Below are 21,875 nucleotides of genomic sequence, written 5' to 3'. Positions count from 1 at the left end.
CTGCTTGACTGCTATTGCTAATATCACTGATATTAGTGTTATTATTATTATTACTATTATTATTACTACAGTTACTATTATTACTATTGTTGCTGCTCATTGTCCCCCATCGATGTGGCTGTTGTCGTCGTCGTCATCATCTTCTTCATGTTCATCATCATCATCAGTCACTACTATTAGTGTAGTTGTGCTACTGCTGTTGCTGTGCACCTTTGTCTCTGTTCTTCAGTCTTTACCTCTGTCTCTGTCCTTCTGTCTCTCTCTCTCTTTCTCCCTAACTGGTCGAGGCGACCACCCACCTAGAGCCAGGGTGTTTTCCTTGCCGCCGTCGCCAAGTGCTTGCTCATGGTGTACAGTCTAGACCTGCTCTGAGATTATTTCTGTTATGAATTGGTGCTATACAAGAAAAATTTAATTGAATTTAATTGAATTGAATGTTCCTTATGCATGCAATCCTTTCTCTTTATCGGGCCTTTGTTTTCCTCATCATAATTAAACAGCCTGTCTGTTTTGAGGAACACAGTACATGTGAGATAACTTCTGTTATGAATTGGCGCTATACAAATAAAATTGAATTGAACTAATTGAATTGAATCTTGTGAACAGCCTACTGATTAAACATTATCTCTAATAAAGTATTTTTTCACGAGCCTATAGGCTACAGAGGCTCCTTTATTCCGTATCGTAACAGAAAGCTGACTCACAATGTACAATGTGTTGTACAAACTAAGTAGTAGTAGTAAGTATACTATACACCATGCATCCTATATACTAAGTATAATAGGATGCACGTTAAGTATCACATGAGGTCATTTGTTCTTCTGATTAGTGAAAAGAAACATGTGGCCATTTACAGTTTGTAATATCGCTAATATGATTAGTTCTGCACGTGTGTTCCTGTCAGTCCACAAACTGATCTGAACACACTTTATAATCAGTTCTTTCACAGTTCATCAAACTGTAATCAAGACACTCAAAGCTTTTAAATACTTGGTTATCTCAGTGTTGATATTGAGCTGTAACCTTGCGAGGCAGCTGATCACAAGATGATGCGAGCATCAGTGTCCTTTGAGGAACAACTGGCAGCTACAGTCATAGTTTAATGCTAGGTGAGTATGCTAACTGAGTGTGACAACATGCGTGAAAGTGCAGCATCAGAACTGCAGAGTATTTCTTAATTGAAAGAATGGTAAATGGTAAATGGTCTTGTATTGTATAGCCGTTTCTAGTCTTCTACACCTCAAAGCGCTTTTACACTACAGTGCCATTTCACCCGCTTTACACACATTCAAAGCGATGCCAAAGTTTCATCGAAAGAAATTAACTCCACTCTCATACAGCATTCACACACGTGACAGCATCGGGGGAATTTTGGGGTCAGTACTTGCTCAGAAGGACTTACTTCGGACATGTGGGGGAGGGAGCGGTGACGCACAACCTTCCGATTAGTCAGATCAGTCCTCTGAGCCACAGCCGCCCAAGAAGAATGACACTGAAGGTTTTTCTCCATGGAAACCATATTTTCGTTCTTCTCCAGACTGGCTTTAGTAAGAGTTTGACTGTCAGTATGTTTTATGTTAAATGTGACTATAGGCTATAGGCTCACATAAACAAACACCCTGTGTAAACGCACCACCATGCTCCTAATCTAAAAGATTCAGTGACTTGTGTGTGCCTATATGTGTTGATAAAGAAAAAAGATAAAGACACAGATGAACGTAGGGGCTAAACTTGACTGGCAATCTACACCTACACTGGGTGAATGTGTGCGTGGGTGTGTGTGTGTGTAGGAGAGTGTCAAGTATCACCTCTCAGGTATGGAGGCTGTAGATGAAGTAGCGGCCTTGTGTAAGGCAGCAGATTCAGTTACCAGTGTAATTCTAAGTGTGTGTGTGTGTGTGTATGTGCGTGTGCCGTAGTCTTACCATAGCCGTTATCACTGTAGGATGACGGGTGTTCTCCTAAAATGGCCTGTCTCTGCCTGCCCTTTCCACGGTCTGAAACACACACGCATACACACACACAAACACACACATTATTACATTGTGTGCAGGACTGTCCAATAATTTACTTAAAAACAACGGGCTTTTTTCACAGATGTAGATCTTGAATCAGCTGTTTCTGAAGACTGCAATGCCTCTTTAGAGGGCTGTTAGCCCAGACACCGAACAGTTTTACTGTTCACCTTTATTTTCTCTTAGTTTAACTAACCTGGGAGTTTGTTTACAACCCGTCTGATTGTCTGACTGCTTGTGTTTCTGACCCACTTTAGTGATGTTGATACGTTCCCAGATCTCAGCAATTAACTTGGTTATTCCATTGATAATTGTGTTGATATAAATGATACACAAAACAACAAGAATAAGACCCAGATTACAAGAAATGTCCTGCACTATATCCTTTAATAGACAACCACAAGGTTACACTACAGTAAAATACTGCCACAAGATCACGTTTAAGGTTGAATCTTGAAGAGAAACTGTTGGGGGGGCTGTCAGTTATTAGTTGGGCTCTATTAGCAGGGAAATCAGATTATTGTATAAACTTTCAAAGGTGCACTCACGGCCACAGCTGGAAATTTTCTTGACCTTGTGCAACATGCAAAAATGGAGAACCCTAAAGGGAAATTCCAGTTTCACACAACTTGGGTCCTGTTTTTAATGGTTTTGTCTATCATTTCTAGTTTTCAGATGTTGCCATGGCAGTCAGGTCAATGGTGTAGTAAGTGGATGTGTGGGAAATGTGGTAAAATAATAAAAGAACCAACCAAAGCACATGGAGAGAGTCAAGCCAAGAAGCATTGTATGCAGTGACTGGCAAGCCTCGGTCCGAACCTCGGTCAACTTCCTCTTTTCCTGTACTTTGATATGCTATGTGCTAGGCTCGTCTGTGTTGAAAATGATAGCTAACTAGCTGGCTAATTTACATCAATTGTTAGTTGGCTAGTTAGCTAACGTTTTGCTAACATATATCTTTAAAGCACCTTCAAAATGTCAGCTTTTCAACATAAACGAGCCTAGCATATAGTATATCGAAGTACAGGAAAGGACAAAATGACAGAGGCTTGCTCAATTGTTACTGGAGCGCAGAGCAAAAAGAGGCAGGACTTAGGAAGGGTCAAGTACCTATACCTGCAAGAAACAGGTAATAATAAAACAGACAAGAGGACTTGGAGGTGCCACTTGGCTGAAAACGGCCCCAGTACGTGTAGGTCAATAAAGCCAACATAGTATTGACTATAGTGCTGCACAAGAGACTCTGTCCAAAAAAACAGAAGAAGACACAATCCTGACAAAGCCCAATAGCCACTGCAAATGTTGTTCTTACCTTTGCTAATTGCTGAGATCTGAGACACAATAACTAGCCCCTGGAGTGCACCAAATCTTAACAATTTTAAACATTATCCAAGTATATCAGTTGGAATGGACAGCAGGAGACCATTATACATATTCTTGAAGCAACAAGACTGTTGAAGCAACGGGGGGCATTTAGTTGCATTTGGTTTGGTATCCTTTAGAATATTTTTCTTAAAGAAAAAACAAAACAAAAACCCACACACACTATAAAGCTGACCACTGAAATACTGCTCCGACAGGGATGGTTGTATTTAATAACACATGACGGCTCAAGAAAATGAGCCTGTGTGCTGTCATGTTTGTTATTCACAGTTTAGAATTACTAAAGCAAAGAGGTAAAGTCCTTTTACGAACCATCATTTTTTTGTGTGTTGAAAGTAAGTGAGTTGATTTCAAATTACATTAATTTCTATAAGCCATACTCATGAGTAATGATTCTTAGACCCCAGGGAGGAAAAAAACTTCAATAAACTTTATGGTAATGATGGTGGGTGAGTAAATAAGAAAACAGGTTTAAGGTGGTTTTATTCAATAGAATGATACAGAGAAGGTCATGAACAGAGATAGAAAGAGACAGTACCTGTGAGGCATCAAGCTTTCTCTTTTTTTCTCCCTCAGCACGAAAGAACATCAACCTGCATTACATTATCATCATAATGATAAAAACATCATCATTACTGTGGCTGTCAAACACATTTACTTTCCATCACTGTGTCTCATACTACAGTATATATACTATACAAAAGACTACATTGGAGGCACACTGAAATGACACTGACTTTTTTTCCTGAGAGTCAGACCAGAGTCAGCTGAAGAGAGAGAAGTAACCCCCCCACCCTGCCCCCTACCCCCCACACACTGGTCAGCAGTTATTTGGCTGATGTTGTATCCTGAAGACAGGCGCACACATCAACACACGCACAGTGATTAGAGGAGAGATGCTACAGCAGTGAAAAGTGAGAAGGCCTGGAGCTAATCCAGACAGCAGGATGGCCATCCACACTGACCTTCACACCACAGATTAGCAGCACACACAGTCAGCGTGCATGTTTCTGTGCTATATTCAGAGAACCTGGTTAATCGCAGAGGCAGTCGAGCCGAGCCACTGTGCGTATCAGCTGGCTGCAGCCACCAAGCCCAGCTTCTTCATTTGGTGTGACCATTTGATCTTCAGGACAATGAACATGATCAGCTGAGACCAAACACTGTCATCAATAGGGCTGTGTATTGGCAAGAATCTGGCAAAATGTATCACAAGACAGGGGTTACGATTCATACTGTATGCAAGCTGATATATTGATTTTTTTTTTAATTTTAGGAAAACTGTCATAGTATGAAGAACACACCACCATATGCATACAATCTGAACAGATTACTTTGGGGTGCCCTGGTAGACTTTGTGCCCCATGTACTAAGGCTGAAGTCCTTACCCCAGAGGCCCAGATTTCATTCCAAACTGTGGCCCTTGCATGCACCTCTCCAAAACTGCAAAAAACCTTCCAGTTACTTTGACTTCTACCTAATTCACTTTGATATCTTGGTCAATGAATGGCAAATTCTTACTAACACTCTGTTGAGAGTCTGTAGAGAGTAATAAGTCATTTATTTCTGTTGATCAACACCTGTAGTAGCTTTTGCATTGCACCGGCATTCTCTAATTTACACAGCTAACAATGTGGTCTTAATTATTTATATCTTCCGACACGGCAAAGACCAGTAATTGACCTCCTCTGCTTAACACCGGTGAGCTGTTCTCCCTGATTCCACACTTATACAATGAGGTCATATGAAGTAGGGCTGGTGTCTGAGCACTGAGCTCCACCAAAGATCTGCCCTTGGACACCACCTATATCACAACTGGTGTGCGCAGGACAACTGGGTACACTATATTTGAACTGGGAAGTCGGAATTTCCTAGTTTCAAGTCAGAAATATCAGGTGGAACGGCCCCTGAAGTCAGATTTCCAACTAGAAAAGTTGGAAGAACCTTATCAACCCCATCCTCAAAACCCAAGAAAGCTGCTTCCTGTGTCAACTAGGATAAAACTGTAGTAATATACTGTTTATTAGCATCTCTGTCTCAATAAATCAGTTGTCACATTACTGTCCAACTGTCCGTGGAAATATTTGCATGAGCAAAATACAGTGTAATGCATTGTTATCAACTGGTATTGCTAACAATGGCTAATAGATAACCTGGCTAGAGCTAGGTTTTTCAAACCTAGGACTCCTCAGGTAAATGGAATGCACCATAAGACCCTTTGATGGACCCATACCTATGATGGAGGCACAGCAGGTGCAGTTCAGTGATGTAATAATCAAAACTGAGCGTACAATGACTTACTGATCAGGAACCAGGAAAGCAACCCAGCATGGGCAAACAAATCCAAAGGAGCAGGCAGAAAATCCAGTATCCATAAAAAAACGTCCAAAAAACCCAAGGCAAAGATCCAAATAACTCTATGAAAACACTAGGAATATGCTGGGACGTTTGACACATGGACTGAGATGAAATGGCATTAAAACAAGGGAACATAAACTACATACACATACATTACAACATACACTAGTGAGGAAAGGATAATGAGACACAGATGAGCCTGAACAAATGTGGGAAAAAGACAAAGGCAGAAAGTGGTTACACAAGACACACAAGGAAGGACTCAATTCACATAAAACAGGAAATAACTAAACTAAAACCAGAAAAACCTAGGCTCAAGTCAGCCCTGACGTCTAGTTTCAAATCCTGAACTGAAATAATTAGAGTCTTTATCAAAACAAGCTAAAAATGTACATGTTTTTTTCCCACTGCATTTATACAACTTCTGCTTCTGCCAAAAGTGTTAAGCTCTCAGTGTACTGGTTTATTAAAGCCTCTATACTGTTCTGAAAAGTGATGTCTAATGATGAGCTCAATGACTATTATGCCAGAAGGGGAACTTCATCATTGATGGTAACCACTGCAAACTCTACCACACTTACAAGTGCTGTTTGTGGTTACTGCTGTCTTTAGTTTTGTCCAGTTGCAAACCTTATACTAATCCTAACCAAGTTTTAAGCCTGTAACGAGTTAACGCTGGAAATATTTAGTGCAGTTTAAAAGTTCAAAATGCCAGTAGAGCATGCAGATTATGACTGTCTCACAGTGTAAAGCACGACAGAGTGCTGTCAGTGGTGCAGCTGGGGGCATTAGTAGCTCAGTCGCAGTTCAAATCCAACACAGACCACAGTATGGATGAGTCCATTTCCAAGGTGCCGAGGTGCCCTTGAGCAAGGCCCCGAACCCCTAACTGCTCCCACTGATCCCAGCCCATCACTGTATGTAAAAAAAACTGAAAAAATAAAAATAAAAATAAAAATCTAAAAAGTAATAACAAATAAAGTAATAAACCTGGCTCACTATTATGTTTTCACAGATCAAATTGGCAGCGGTGGTGAGTGTTGCAGTTTGATTGACACCTATATCATTTCCTTTTAATACAAAATGGAAAAGTACATGAATTCATTATTTGTATCTTTACTGCCAAAATTAGTTGATAGTGTACACTTTATAATACTAGTATACTAGCTGTGAACATGACAACCAGGTTCCCTTATAGCTGTGTGGTGTCTCAAAGTATTTTGACACTTGACCAGAAACATTTTAGAATCATAAATTACATCATCCTGTTTTTCGCACGTTTTCCTACTTTGATAATCAGTATATTTTGAGAATCATGTGACCTCCAGCAAAGAGCGTTCAATGAACCACGAAAACAAATCAAAGCAAATCCCCCTTGGACCTTGTCCCCTGGAGGTTTTATTAATTACCAGCTGCTCCATGACGCTTATTACTGCCAGCACATCGTAAAGAGAACACAATTAAAATCCACAGCAACCAGTCACTTTGCAACTCCAGTCGACCCAGAGGGACCTGCAGCACCTGTACACTTCATGAGACTGGAGGACAAACAGATAGCAGCACTGTATATGTATATTATGTGACTGTGTCAGGATGGTTGGCTTCTTCTCTGTCCTTGGTTGTGACCTTATGCAAGCTGATCTGAAGCAACATGAGCCATGCAGTGCCTCAACACACACACACACACACACACACACACTGTGTAATGTAGGCTTAATGTCAGTGACAGTCTTCTAAATACTAAAGCCAAAAAAGAACAGTAAAGGAAGAGAGAGAATGACATGAGAGGGATAGAAAATGGGAAGAGAAGAGTAAAAAAAGAGGGTGACAAAAAAGAAAGTGAAGAACAGAAAACTGAAGGTAAAAGGGAAGCTGTGGATGGCACAGGGAGGAGAAATGGATGTGGGTTGAAAAGCTAACAGAAAAAAGAAAATCTAAAAGGTATCAAAAAACATGGATGTAAGACAGAATGAGCGAAATAGGAAGAAGGAACAGGAGAGAGGAGGTGGATGGGAGGAAAGAGGATTGAGGAGTAGAGTGGTGGAGGGGGAGGATTAGCAGAAACAGGATGATGAGAGTGCAAAAGATGAAGAGGGTGAAAGCTGAGAGGTAGCAGCAGCATGGGAGCTCAACAGAGAGGTGGAGGTGGATGGAGAGAAGGATGAGCTGAAAGGAGAAGAGGAAGACAAAGAGGAGCAGAGTGACAGGGTGGTATGAAAGCTGAAAGTAAGTAGGGTAGCGTGAACATCTTAGAGAACAGCATGAAAACCGGAAATATAAGCCTCTGTGGACTAACCCTCCCTTACTTTAAGGTATTTAAATTCCAAGTACAAAGCGTAGTGCCTTTATAAAATCTTACAATAGAGGAAGTTTTTTAAATATCATCTGATTCTGACGACAATGTACTAACTGAACAGGTGCTCATATCTGCACAGCAGGATCAGCATCTTTTACCTTTGTGTGTGCTTAGAGTGATAGTCAAGATGATCACTATTCATAAACATATTTCAATGTGTTACACAATTACATGCTTCCTCTGTGCTACAATGCTAGCAGTGCAAGTGACACTAAGTCTTCCCCCTTGCATGAAGCATAAATGTGGCATTAGTGAATAGCCCCCAAAACATCTCACTTGGAGAGAGTATACAGTATACCATGCATATGGTTAATACTTCATTAAAAAGACTGTCCTAACAAAATGTGTGCGACCAGTGATTCCCATTACTATTCAAAGACAATGTTCAGTCTTCACTTGTCCCTGTCTGTGTCCTTGCAATGTGCCTCCATTGAAAACAAAAAACACTGCAGATATGCATTCATTTAATGAATATGTCACCTATAACAGAGTTGGGACCAGCTCACAATGCTATCAATCATTTCATTAATCATTCTGACACAAGACAGTCTAAGGCTACATTAGTGAGCCCTACAGACTCCAGTGTTCATTATACTCCTCACAATAGGACATGCCTAAAGGTTCCCTGTGGAGTTTAAGCTCTCCAGTAGCACTATGGAGCTGGTTTGCATTAGTTTTGTTTATCTTGTGAAGTGCACACGGATGCACATACACACGCTAGGGATGATGTAATACACAGTCCTGCACTATTTCAGTGATTAACAGGTGGTGGTGACATGGTGACAAGATATGCAGCATCATCCAGCAACAAAGGCAGGAAGAAGACTGCAAGCTAGTAAACATGGATGTAAACAATGCTGGATTTAAAATACTTAAAAAATTGGCCTGCTAATGTTTTATGAGGACGGACATGCACTGGATACACAATATGTTTTGATGAAAAGCACTGAATTTAAATATAACTTTGGTTTAGGACTGCACAATTAGTCGGAATATTATCGAAATTGGAATATGGTCAAGTGTAATATGCTAATTGCAAAAGCTGTAATTTTTTGATTATGGTAAAATGTGTGACAAAATATCATTATAATGAAGGACTGTAGTTCTGAAGAGATACCCTGGCCCACAAATGTTTATCATGATTTTAAGTTTCTTCATTGAAATTTGTGATGCAAAAATAATCATTCTCACACTGTTTGTGAATAATATCTTTCAAAATAATCACAATATGATGTTTTTACCATTGTGCAGCCCTACTTTTTAGTTGTAGTTTGTTCTGAGGGTGGCAGTAGAGACAATGTCATACTACTGAAACCATAAATGTGAGACCGTTCAGCCATTTATTGTGTGCAATGGAAAGATCTGGCCAGAAGGTGGCGCTTGGGGAAAGGACAGGATGTCACCAAAAACATTATGAATCATGTCAAGCTCTATGGACATGGGCTATCCAAAGGACATTTAATGGTTATCTGGACAGTAGTTGTTACATATATCTACTTTTCATCCATCACCACTAGCGGGACAAAAATGTGGAAAAAAACAGGGCCTTCATTAGACCATTTTTTTAATCAGCTTTAGATGTCTCATATATTTTCTTTCACATTGTCTGAAAGGTAATCTAATTTACTGAAGTGATTGAATTAAGAATGAACTGGCCCCAACTTTAATCTCATCACACAGTTTGAGACTTTTCAGAAAGAATCCTGAGCTACACACCACATACAGTACAAAGAATGCAGCATTTAGAGTAGTCACTGTACACACCGGAACCATGCATAGATAACATAGATTGTCACTGCTCATATTACAGTTGGCCTCATTTCAAACAAAGCACTGAGGTATTCCCATGGGTTTTTATATCAAAAATGTACCAATTCACATTCTAAGAGCTCTATTATGTGAAAAGGACATCCATGACCATGCACGTGTCTGAATGTACAGCTAATCAGGGGATTTACATTAGTGCTGTCACGATATACTGGTTTTCACCATTATACCAATATTTACAAATGTATAAAGAATATTTATACTGCTATTCACTGCAGCCATGATTCTGGTCCATTCCAACTGAGAATCAACTTTTTTTTTCAGTACTGCATCCATCTAGGCCCGTCACAATAACTACTTTTGTTATATATTACAATATATTAAAGCAATTCACTTTTAATTCTTAAGAATATTCAGACACTGGAATGTAAAAAAAAAATTAAATAGACATAAACAACAATAACATAAATAAAACAGCACAACCAAAACAATAAATTAATTGGACTCTCAGGCTCTGTAAAAAAAAAATTAGCAATAGAGTCATTCATTCCTTAAAAGCAAATATAGTATTGGTAGGGAAAACCCTGCTGTTTATTCTGGCACCATGTTGGATAAAAAGTTGGCATTCTGAAACTATAAGTATAGTATTGTGACAGCTGAAATTATATATTATATTATATAAAAATGATATATCGTACAATAAATCAACAATATAATTATTGTGACAGGCTTACATCCAACCAGTTTGTATTACATTAGTTTAGCAGAACAGCCTTCCATTAAAAATAACACGACAAAGAAAGGGTTTCAGAAGTCAGGTCAGACCTTGTTAATGGAGTATTTTTTGGTTTGCAGTGATATAGTCTTGCTTTGAAGAATTGTTTCATTCAATGTTGTGTTTTATGTCTGAGGGCAGTGTTGGAAATGGATGGTTGGATTGGTGTGTTTTGTAGATTCATAACCATCAATATTGTATTATTTATATTGAATAGGAACACTGAAGTTCCTTTGTCGTTATCGCTGGGTTGACCACACACACAGACACACACACACACACACACACAACTGGGAAGTTCACACATGCATACACACACCGCCTCCAGACTCTCTGTCTTCTCTCTGTGTTCATTTACACAGCCAACTACTATTCTATTTAACTGCCTATATTGCAGCTTTCCTGCTGTTCGTTCTGCATTTGCACAAAAGAGGATGTCCTTTTGAAGTTGGTAATTAAATGCTGTGAAGTGTTTAATATTATTTTTTAATATTTGTAATAACATTTTGTATTTTGTGTAGTATGGAAAGGTTATTAATATTGTGATATTTTGAGCCACAATAAAAGGGTTTAATTAAAATTTGATATCGTGACAGCTCTAATTCAGACATCAGGCCATGCGAGGCTACTTCTCCAGACAGAGGGAGAGATTAGAACACAGGGTGGTGTAGCTAGATAGAAGGAAGTGCTACTGGAGTCCTGCAGACAGAGGTGGGGCTGAGGCCTCCTGGGCATGTTGAAGCAGCAGCTGCATGGTGGTCAGCAGGTGTGAGATCCATCTTTTTCTCCCTCTCTCTCTCTCTTTTTGCTGGGTTGCAGAAGGTGAAGATGGAAGAAAGCTGCTGTGCATGGTCAGCCTGACGTCCGTCCCTCTTTCTCTGTTCTCTCTCTCTTAATGTTTCTCTCTCCTCATGGTAAGCGGAGGTGCAAGGCTTGTGAGAGGCCGGTGATTGGCTGGTGTGAGTGTTTAGATTGGAGATGGAGAGGCAGGAGGCGGAGGAGTCTTGGTGTGATGGAGGTCTACGGTCCAAACTGTTTATGACTACACTCTTAATCCACAGTCGTAGACTGACCCATAATGACTCAAGATATGTACACAGTTTCACAAATAGTGTGAAAACTAATACCATTTTCATCTATTGGTGTAACCTGAATCGAAGTTGGCTGGAATGGAGGGAAATGTGCCACTACAGAGAATTCAGACTAAAAACAGCATCCTACCTTCCACATCACAGGAATGAAAAAGAACCTCAAACCGTCCAGTGGTCATAGTTTCATTTTAGTGCAAGTATGAAAGAGAGACAAAATAGGATGAGAGACAGAGAGAGACAGTGTATTTCTTACCTCGTCTGACCAGGTAAGGTTTAGTGTAGTCCCAGCTCTCGTTGTCGTTCTTAATCACATTCAGACGTGTTGGCTGTTGACACAAAGATCACAAAGAATGAATCAGGATCCACATTAATGTTTAACAGGTTACAGGTTTCTTGTTCCACACCATTTACAGGGATACAAATATGTGAAGATTTAAATCAGTGAAATGAAAAATGAATTGTGATACTCAAGTCAGTAGCTGTATCAAGCCGCAAAAACATGAATCTGTGCTGCTGTTTCCTTGTGTAAAAAACATTGTTTAATCCTCGCCATATCCTGTTCTTTTCGAGCAACAGGCAAACGATGCTAGCTGGCTCAAACCCTTCTCATATAGGGGAAGAGTGTATAAAGCTGAGTTCATATGAGGTTCTTTTGCGAGAGCTCCCACGTGTTAATCTCTGGTTGTCACTTTTAGAAGTGTAGAGTCATACACTTCACAGATAAACCACAGAAATCCACATTTTCATGACACAATTACCACATAAAATGTTAGTTTCACTTCTTTCCTTCTGTCCATACACACACTCTCTCTCACTGTCTCACATGCCCAAACAGACACACTTTATCTTTCTCTCTCCCTCCATCTTTTTCTCACTCTTTTTTGGAGAGCTGGTCCATTGGCATTTAAATATCATCATCAAGAGTGGCGACCATGATGCCTTTAGGACACAGTTAAGCTTTAGTCACACTACATGACTCAAAGTTTCCATATGTCTGTACTGTTCACACAACACAACTTTCTGTCTTGTAATCAGGAGTCTTGAAGTTGTTGCGGTTTTTTTTACCAGATATTTAGCCTGCTAGATATTTTTCTGCAGTTGGTGCGGCATCTACAAGCTCTTGTCGAGCCTGAGGATGGCATTGTTGAACAGTTCACACAATGTGTGGGAGCCTTTTAAGTTTTTGTCGACAATCTCCAAAAATACTCGGCATGTATTGTAAAATCAGGGCAAGAATCATGTAGTGTAAACTGGGCTTTAAAGAAACTGGGTGTATATATCTACTGATAGGTTTGTTTTTCTGTTTGTTTCTCCCTTTCTTTTCTTTTACTACTGTTTATGCTTGCTTGTGTGTGTTGTGTATATAGACTGTTTGTGCTATGTGATTTATGTTTTGTTTTGTTTTGTGTTTTTGTTGAATGTAATTTTTTTTATTTTAATTTAGCAAAAATAGGGGAGAATGAGCCTTTCAGGCTTCCTTCCTCTCCCGCGCTGTAATTACTGTCTTCTATATGTATGTATGTATATTATTTTTGTTATCGGGAAAAGTTTCCAATCCAGAAAACCTAATTTTACATTTTACTGCGGCCAATAATCTAAGGGAAAATCTGGGATTGTGATTTAATTTTGAAGCCTTTCACCATTTCAAGAACGCTGTCATGGTCATACCATTTCTGTTGTGGGACAACTGTGAAAAACTTATTCATGCTATCATGTGTCCTGATTACTGTAATGCGCTGCTCACGGGGTGTCCCTAAAAACCTATAATTTAATTTATTTATGTGATTTTCTGGAGAAAACCTTGTCAATGCAGCATGTCAGTGCTAATCTCAATATTACAGAGTGACACCAGGCTTGTGACTGCTGATGTGTTTTGTGTTTCTTACCCTTGCATATTCAATCTTAAGTGTACAGCAACCAGCGTAGATGTCAGCCCCGTTCAGAGCAGCTTTGGCCTTCTGAGCGCACTGAACGGACTCAAACCTGGAGGAGTGGGGTCAAGGAGAGGACACTGCACATTCCAACACACAGATACACACAGCATGTAAAGACTCACACATTCACACACTCAATAAGGATACTCCACCATGGCCTGGATTCCATTCCGTTTAAAGATGACGATCCTCAGCACACTGCCGATGGGGTTACACACTGTGTACAGAACATCCTGGACCAAAATGAAAAAAAAAGAAAGATATTTAACATCATCTAAAAGTTTCTAATGCTGTGGTGTTTTAACCTGCATGAAGTGCAGGCCTCAGGCCACTTTGCATTTCATTAATACCATAAGGCTACTGCAGTTGGAAAGAGAGATATATAACTCCATGCTGATATACATTTTCTGTCTTGTTAGAAATAAATACTTTTCCAAGACACAAAACTTATATTCTTCAAAGAGTAATTATGGTTACAGCTGTTTAACATTCAACAAACAACAACATTCACAAATCAACACATTTGTAGCACAGTTTCTAGCACAAAGTTTTAGCTACTGTACATAGCTTACAGAAGAGTCAAAACTAACGTTACCAACAGGCCAGATGACAACGCTGGTAACCTTGTATTTTGGTCAATACCGTCTACAGATCTTTAAAAAATGTCAGTGTGTCAAGCAGAAATTAAATTTGCATTATTTTGGGTTTCCAAAAATCCAACAACATTTTTGTAAAGCTTCTTAAACCACTAATTCAGTCCCCTTCAAATTCAGCAAGAAAAGGAAGAAAAATGTTCCATATACCCACTGAGCAACAAACTTTATGAAGCACAAAGTCAAAAACTGACTGAAATCTGAGTAGTGAATTTTGCAAAACATTCTTGGATTGCCTGAATACATAACGATTAAACTGTTGCAACCTGAGGATGTATTGGATGAAAATTTGCCATCTAATGAACGGGTTACTGTTTAGTGAGTTTTCAAATAATTTAAAATTCCAGCCCATAAGGGACCCCAAGCCATTCAACCATTTGCTTGAACATTTTTTAATTTGGAATTCAAATGTATCGCATAGAATGTTGTTTATGATCTATGTAAGTTTAATGGTTAAAAAAACATATAGAAAAAAAACTATGATCAGCTATGATTTTGTTGCCAGCGGCACCTGTCATTTGCTCATGATTGACTTACTTTTCTGAGAAGGCAAATGGTGTTGGTAAGCTGTGTCTTGTACTGTACTGACCAAAAGTCTTAACCACATCAACTGTACTTTGAAGACATAATTTACATTTCACATTCATCAACATTTATAAGGCAAAAAAATTCCTTGGCAGTCACTGAGACACTAAATATAAACTCAGAGGGGCAGTATAGAGATAGATCGCGGGTAAAGAGAGAACAAGGAGCAAGTCTAGACGGACACTTACTGCTGTTAAGGGAAGCTAATAAATGGGGCGGCAGTAGCTAAGTGTGTAGGGACTTGGCTTGGGAACCGGAGGGTCACCGGTTCAAGTCCCCCAGACCACAAAATATGTGTGCACTGCTGAGTTGCCCTTGAGCAAGGCAACCTAACCCCGAAACCTCATCCTCATGGGATGAGGTTCCACCATCTCTCCGCTTTGCATGTCCACATGTGCATGAAGTGTGCATTTCAGCCTGTGTGTGTGTGTATGAAAGAGTGAAAAAAACAATCTTCCCCTAGGGGATCAATAAAGTATATCTTCTTAGGTGCTACACTCTGACACTGAAATGTTTGTACATAGAGTCAGATGGCACCCTTTAGTCCACTTACAACATATGAACAACAGTTTTTTAGACTTAAGTGTGTTCCTACATTCCAGGTAGCCACCGAAAATCCACTGGTAGGGATAATTATGATGTAGTGCAACCTGACTTGCACTTGTTGGTAATAAAATCATGCTATTAATCACCAAAGGTTTGACTATGAATATGAAAAATGTGTATAATATACTCTACATGTAGCATATTTTTAGTAATACATATACACGAATCCTGCCATCAGTTTGTGTGTTCTGCCATCTAGTAGCGCCACCATTACGGAGATGGCAAGTCGTAGTGACTGACTACTGCTGCCCACTGAGAGTGCCAGCAGCATGTGTCGTTAGGTTGACGACATTAGTTACCACTACTGTTGGAGCAGTTGATAACTGCACAACTTCTACCCCGTTACCAAGACAAAAAATAGCGTTACATAAAAAATCTAAGGAAAATTTGAAAATTTTACATTTCCTCGGTTATGCATGCATATTGTAGGGAGACAAAACCACAGTAATGAAGACTTGTTTACTTGCAGTACTTCCCCCGGATTCATGTATACTAAAATTGTTTTGTTTCTTTATTCTACTAATGATATGATAGTCCACATAGATGCAATTGTGTGTATTTACCGTGGTTATAGGATAGAGGGGATTCTGTATGGACAGCAGGAGGACCTTGTTGCCACTGTTGGGGTTGTCAGCATTGGTCGGCCTGGTGATTCTCTTGGATGTGGAGTAATTAAAGTAGGCCTGTTGGCCTGATAAACAGATTGTTGAGAATATTAGGGATGCACAATATTGATTTTGCCCAGTCTATATCAATAACCGATCATTTCACATTTTTGTATTTAAAAAAACAAACCTTTATAACCTGTAGCTTAAGCACACCTGAAGGTAAGAAAGGCTTTGATGTAGAACAGATATGGATGATTCAATATTCCACAGCTCTGTTCTAACCAAATCTAAATTACATCACTATTGTTAACAACAACAACAACAACAACAACTCTTCAAATTTATGTTTTCTAGTAAAGAATATCATCGACTGATCATTTATCAACTATATTTTTATTATCGCAACAATACACTGATATATATAGTGGGATACTGTGTGTGGTCATGAAGTATGACGTAACAAATCAGCTAGGGATCCAACCTGCAATGTAAACAGGCTCCTTGGCTCCACAGGAAACACAACGGTCGGCGCTCTCGACTGCTGAGAATTCCACCAGGGCCTGGCGCTTGAATGGCATCATCATCACATAACTGAGAACACACACATACACACAAACATTAAGACAGGACATACACATGCTATTCATTCAGATCTTTTCCAGCTAATGGGTTTAAACTGGACACATCACCTGTTCTGCCAGCCACACTGGTTTTCCACTTTTTGGCAACATCTCAGAACAGCTGATTGTGTTTCAAACTGTTGAGTCTCAACAGATCTGAATAGGAACAGATCGTTTTTGTGCTACTGATAATTTAAACCAAGGGCACAGTAGGTCCTTCCCAACCCCAGTAAGGAGTCCACCAACAAAAGACAAAACAATGTGAGCCAAATCAGTGCAATAAGATAATATGTGTGTAAAAAATTACGTGTTTGTGTGTCTATCACGGTATGCTTTTCCCTGCATCTCTATTCAGGTGAGTGAGAGGTTAATGAATACTGCACCATGCGAGGAGTGTAAATAATGGAGAAGGAGTCGTTTAGAGTGGAAACTGCAGTATCACAAAATGTTTCCTTCAATTATTCAGCATCTGTAACTATCTTTACACTAGAGCTACTGAAGCTCCCTGTAGTTTATTACACTGTATTACTTCATTTGCCCATCATAAATATTTATTCATGTCCAAATGTTCATGGGTGTTTTTTGCTCTTTAAAAAGTGTGATTGTTATTGATGATGATATTGGTGTTTATTGATGATAGATGCTACTATCTGCATGGTGATGATACATCAAGGACCACAGGAGATAAAACTTATATCATCCTTGATGTTTCTGAGTTAAATCTTGAGAATTGACGCATTTAACCCCCGTTTTATTCCTACTTCTTTAAAGATGCAGGTTCATGATGAAGTGTCTCAGGTTCATTACAGTTAGGTGGTCAGTGTTTCAGACACACCACCTTAATTTGCAGGTTTTTCTCCTGCATACTCTCCAGTGAATTGACTACAGTTTACTACATTTTTCCTCAAATCTTAACGTTTCTTTGGCCACAACCCACAAGTAATGGTACAGAAAGTACAGAAAATGTAATCTTCTTACCTATTAGCGTATTAAAGAAGAAGTAGAGAGTGTTTGTTGCACATACGATTAACATTGCTGTGCATGTATTTAATAACCACAACAAATTTGACTCAAAATATTAGACAGGACAGCATAGATTATTTCCAGGATATTTTGTCATTTTAATACTTTTTCAGGTGTTTCCATGACTGGAAAACTAGTCTCTAATTGTCAGAATGTGTGGGAACCGTAATTATTCATATGATATGTGTAAAAGTTAAACTCCAGAGAAAAGGTGCCACTCTGTTGGTCTAAAAACACTGTTTTTTAAACTATGGTATGTGTACAACTGGTGGTACAGTGTAAAAAGTTTAAGAAACAGTGGTCTAAAAAAAACTACAAAAACACTAAGCAGAGACATTAAGCAACAATCTATGCCAGATATAAATGAGCAGCCTGCTAATCTAAAGGTGTTGTTCGTTAATCTTTGCTAAATAGGAGGAGGGAGGAGAGATAACCCATCTGATAACAGATCTGTTAGTCAGAGTTTCTTCTCTTTCACATGCACTGAAATGCTCAAACTGTACTGCCTCCCAGTAACCTTCTGTTCTCTCTGGTGCAGATATTAGCCTGCAAACCTCACCAAGATCAACAGTTATTTTAAGGGCCTCTAAAACTGTCTGGTCAGTGTGATTGTGTTCTCTCTTTCTCTACAGATGTGTCAGCCCTGTGACTGACTGGTGAGGTGTCCATGGTGCTCACTCCAGACGCCGACAACCTGCAACAGTTTAGAGATTGGATGGGTGACTGTCTCACCATATGGGTCCAAACTTCTCCAGGGCATCTATCAGGTCTGCTTCCACCACGGCCTCACACAGACCCCTGACATGGACCACAGGGCTGGGAGAGATACGATGGGAGTCCTCACCATTATCCTGCAACACACACACAGTCACAGTTACAGACTAAGCTGTGAGTCCTGCACCGGCTCGGGTAACCACAAGTACCCGCCGGGTAACCTGCAAAAACATTGTGTAACAGGTAAAGTGATGAATGAACAAAATGTAGGCAGGCAGCAGGTGAGAAGAAAAATGTAGTTTTTCTAGAGAAATCAGAAATGAAAGTGAGCAGTTTGCAATGTGCAAGCTATTTTTAACATCTAAATCAGCTAGATATTGTCAATCCTAATCAGCCAACACGATCTTTTTTATTGTAAAAGCTGCAAGCTCGCACTTCCTGTCTGAGGAAACATACAGCTGCAGCAGATGCACAGGTGCAAGTTGACAATAGACTTTCCCAAGAACACAACTCTTGTGCCGGGACATCAAATTTGTGTGTGAAGATTGATTCAGCAAAGTGGCACAGCGTTTGATCAACGTTGGGACGCAGCCACACCGTAGGGAGTTGGTGGTGGATTCAAGACAGACTGCAGTTAATTGTGAGTTGAATTTACGTTTCTGCATGTCACACTTCTATCTGTGCAAGTAAAAATAGGTAGCATGTGTGCTTAATCACAGTTTCACAGCCAATCTGAGTATTGTAATGTGCATTTCTTCAAGGCCACAGTCCACCCAACATTCAACAGCAAATAGCAGGATAACGCTCCATATCAACATATCGCACTTTAAGCTGCTGCCACCAACAGAGCACCTTTGGGATGTGGCCGTACGGGAGATTTGCAGCATGTCAACATGGAGCAGAATCTCTAAGGGATGTTTCAAGTACCTTGTTGAATCCAGGCTACCAACAATTCAGACTGTTGTGGCCCCTAGGGGCAAAGGCAGTCCTGCCCAGTATTAGTATCAATAAAGTGGCCACTTATGTTTACCAGTGTAAGCAGTGTAGAGAAATTAATGAGCCAAAAGCTTTCTAACCCAGTCTGAAAGGGATGTAACTTATTATTCAGTCATTCACTACATATCCAGCCAGTCAGCTTAGAATTACTTAGCAAAACAATTGACTTCTGTCTGTGAGAAAATGAACCAGTGGAAGTTTGAAGTGGTTCCAGTTCTCCCAGTGTTTCAGCTTGAATAAATCCAGGACATTGATGACAAGCAGGAAATCAGTGGTCACTAAAGAGCAGCAGTGCTGGCAAAAGCCCACGTTGTGACACAAGAGGACGGTCAGTTATGAATATAGAGTATTCTTGAGGAGGGAGAGCATGTAAAAGGGAATTCCCATTAAAGCTTAACACTTCAATCTTATCTTTTCTTATCTTTTCTATCGCCCTCAGATATTCTGACTCTTTTAAACTTTAGTCTCCTCACTCTGTTGCTTGTAACATTCTCAGTCTATTATCCATCCCTTCTCTTCCCGTCCCTCTTTTTGTCCTTCTCTTTCACATTGACATTCCTTTGAGTCTATTTATAGAGGCCGGGGCTCATCCTAGTGTTAGGCATGAGACTTACTTTTCCTTCTGTTGACCAAGCTGCTGGCTTCTCTGTTTCAGGCATGTTAGTATTATTTATATACAGACATGGCACGTCCATTATGAAGATTTCACCTGGCATTTACATCCTTTTATCAGTGTGTTCTTTCCATTGTCCCCAGCTGTAAATTGATTGCTTTGATATAGTGTTGATAACACTAAAGATTTCTGTGGATCTGAGTAAATATGACAATATTTACTTAGTCATGTCAGAGGTGATTATTATATGTTCTGTATTATTTAAAATGTTCCTTAAATGAGTTTTATTGACATATCTCTACTGTTTTTGCATACCCTTGTTTTTCTTATATCTATACCCAAGTGTTCTTAGCTGGGCCCTATTCATTAACCAGTATACAGGACCATGATCAGACACATTAGTACCGCAAAACATGGAAATTAGCATCTCTTTCCGAGTTCTTACCAGAGATCTAGTGTGGCCAATAATGCACAGTGGAGCACCAACAATGTGTCATTCCAAATAATGCAATAAAAACCTCCAAACAGCTAGACTGCTTCAGGCTTTACACAGTTCAGGGAAACCGCAACATGCTTGTTGCTTCATACGGCAGGTTAGGTATAGAAAAATGTCCTTGCCTTTATGTGAGGTTAGCCTACTGCTACTTTTCTGATGCTTCTTGCATAGATTTATGATAGTGGATTAGCATCGACTCTGTTATGTGGAAGTGTCTAACCGTTGACAGATCAAACTGTCAAACTATCACGATAGGTTCACAATTCTAACGTAGTCTTACTATACTGTATTATTAGTCTTCAAAATAAGAATATAAAAACTCAATACCTGTATGTGCATTTTATAAGACAATGATCACATAAGGGTGTATTATTAATTTCAGCTCTGAGTCTTTTCATCTTGTTGTAACTACAAGGATTATGGTTCCCCTGTATTTTTAATGGCAGTGTTTTATCTGACATTTGGACTTTTGTTTTGTGCAGTATCCCTGTCTTCTACAATCCCTCTGAGTCTTCATGTTCTAAAGCAGCAGTGCAGTCTGAAAATATCATCTCTCCATGCTGCAGAACACCGACTGGACAGCCGCCATCTTCCCACTGCTCTCAGCTAAACATGAAGCCTTGCTCTTACTCATCCACTTTCACACTAACACAAATAGCTAACACTTGAATTCCCCTTGCAACAGGAAATGTTCTTCATTTGGATTTAGAACAGAATTTAGATAGGACTTGAAAGCCCGGTTTCTCATTAATAACAAACTAAGAGGCTGAGTAGTTGTGCAATGTTTGGTGTTGTAATTGGTGTTGCTAGGGCCAGAAACTAAAAAACATTATTAGACCACAAAGTGCTGATTCAAGGTTACATTTAACTAAGGTTATATAACTGTCACTTCCGCTAGAAAACTTTAACTTAGCACAAATGCTAAAAGCTAAAAAGTACATTAACTTCTGTTTCCCTGGGTCCTCTTCCTGAGTGCTAAGTGCTCAGTTTAACTGATTCTTGATGATTTCTGGCTTTAAGATTATCTGGAGATCATCACAATAAGTCAAATCCTGCTAAAGTGAAGGCTGATGCTGAGCTAGAATTTTCAAGTTGATCTCCTTTCCTTGAAGAAACCAAAAGAAAAAAAATATATAGATAATTATGATTTTGTATTTCAATTTTCTTAGTAAAGTTCATGTGTATAATCAATTAATTCAATTCAATTCAATTTTATTTGTATAGCGCCAATTCATAACAGAAGTTATCTCAGGACACCTTTTCAAATAGAGCAGGTCTAGAC

At 39.4% G+C, this 21,875-nt stretch overlaps 1 protein-coding gene across 1 annotated transcript in view; it reads right to left on the bottom strand.

The window, feature by feature from the left end:
* The window catches only part of LOC118329697 (heterogeneous nuclear ribonucleoprotein L-like), a gene marked incomplete in the record, with an annotated part of 35,928 nt that overhangs the window by 7,478 nt on the left and 6,575 nt on the right, over positions 1 to 21,875 (bottom strand). Inside the window, 7 exon segments of the mRNA XM_035663943.1 lie at positions 1,926 to 1,997; positions 11,999 to 12,071; positions 13,632 to 13,728; positions 13,827 to 13,912; positions 16,087 to 16,214; positions 16,613 to 16,722; positions 18,507 to 18,625. Coding sequence (XP_035519836.1) covers positions 1,926 to 1,997; positions 11,999 to 12,071; positions 13,632 to 13,728; positions 13,827 to 13,912; positions 16,087 to 16,214; positions 16,613 to 16,722; positions 18,507 to 18,625 — 685 coding nt within the window.

Source organism: Morone saxatilis, unplaced genomic scaffold (genome assembly GCF_004916995.1).
Source record: "Morone saxatilis isolate NCDOM2014 unplaced genomic scaffold, NCSU_SB_2.0 Contig19, whole genome shotgun sequence".
Lineage (NCBI taxonomy): Eukaryota > Metazoa > Chordata > Actinopteri > Moronidae > Morone > Morone saxatilis.
Note: the sequence above shows the minus strand (reverse complement) of the source record. Positions and strands in the feature narration are given on the sequence as shown.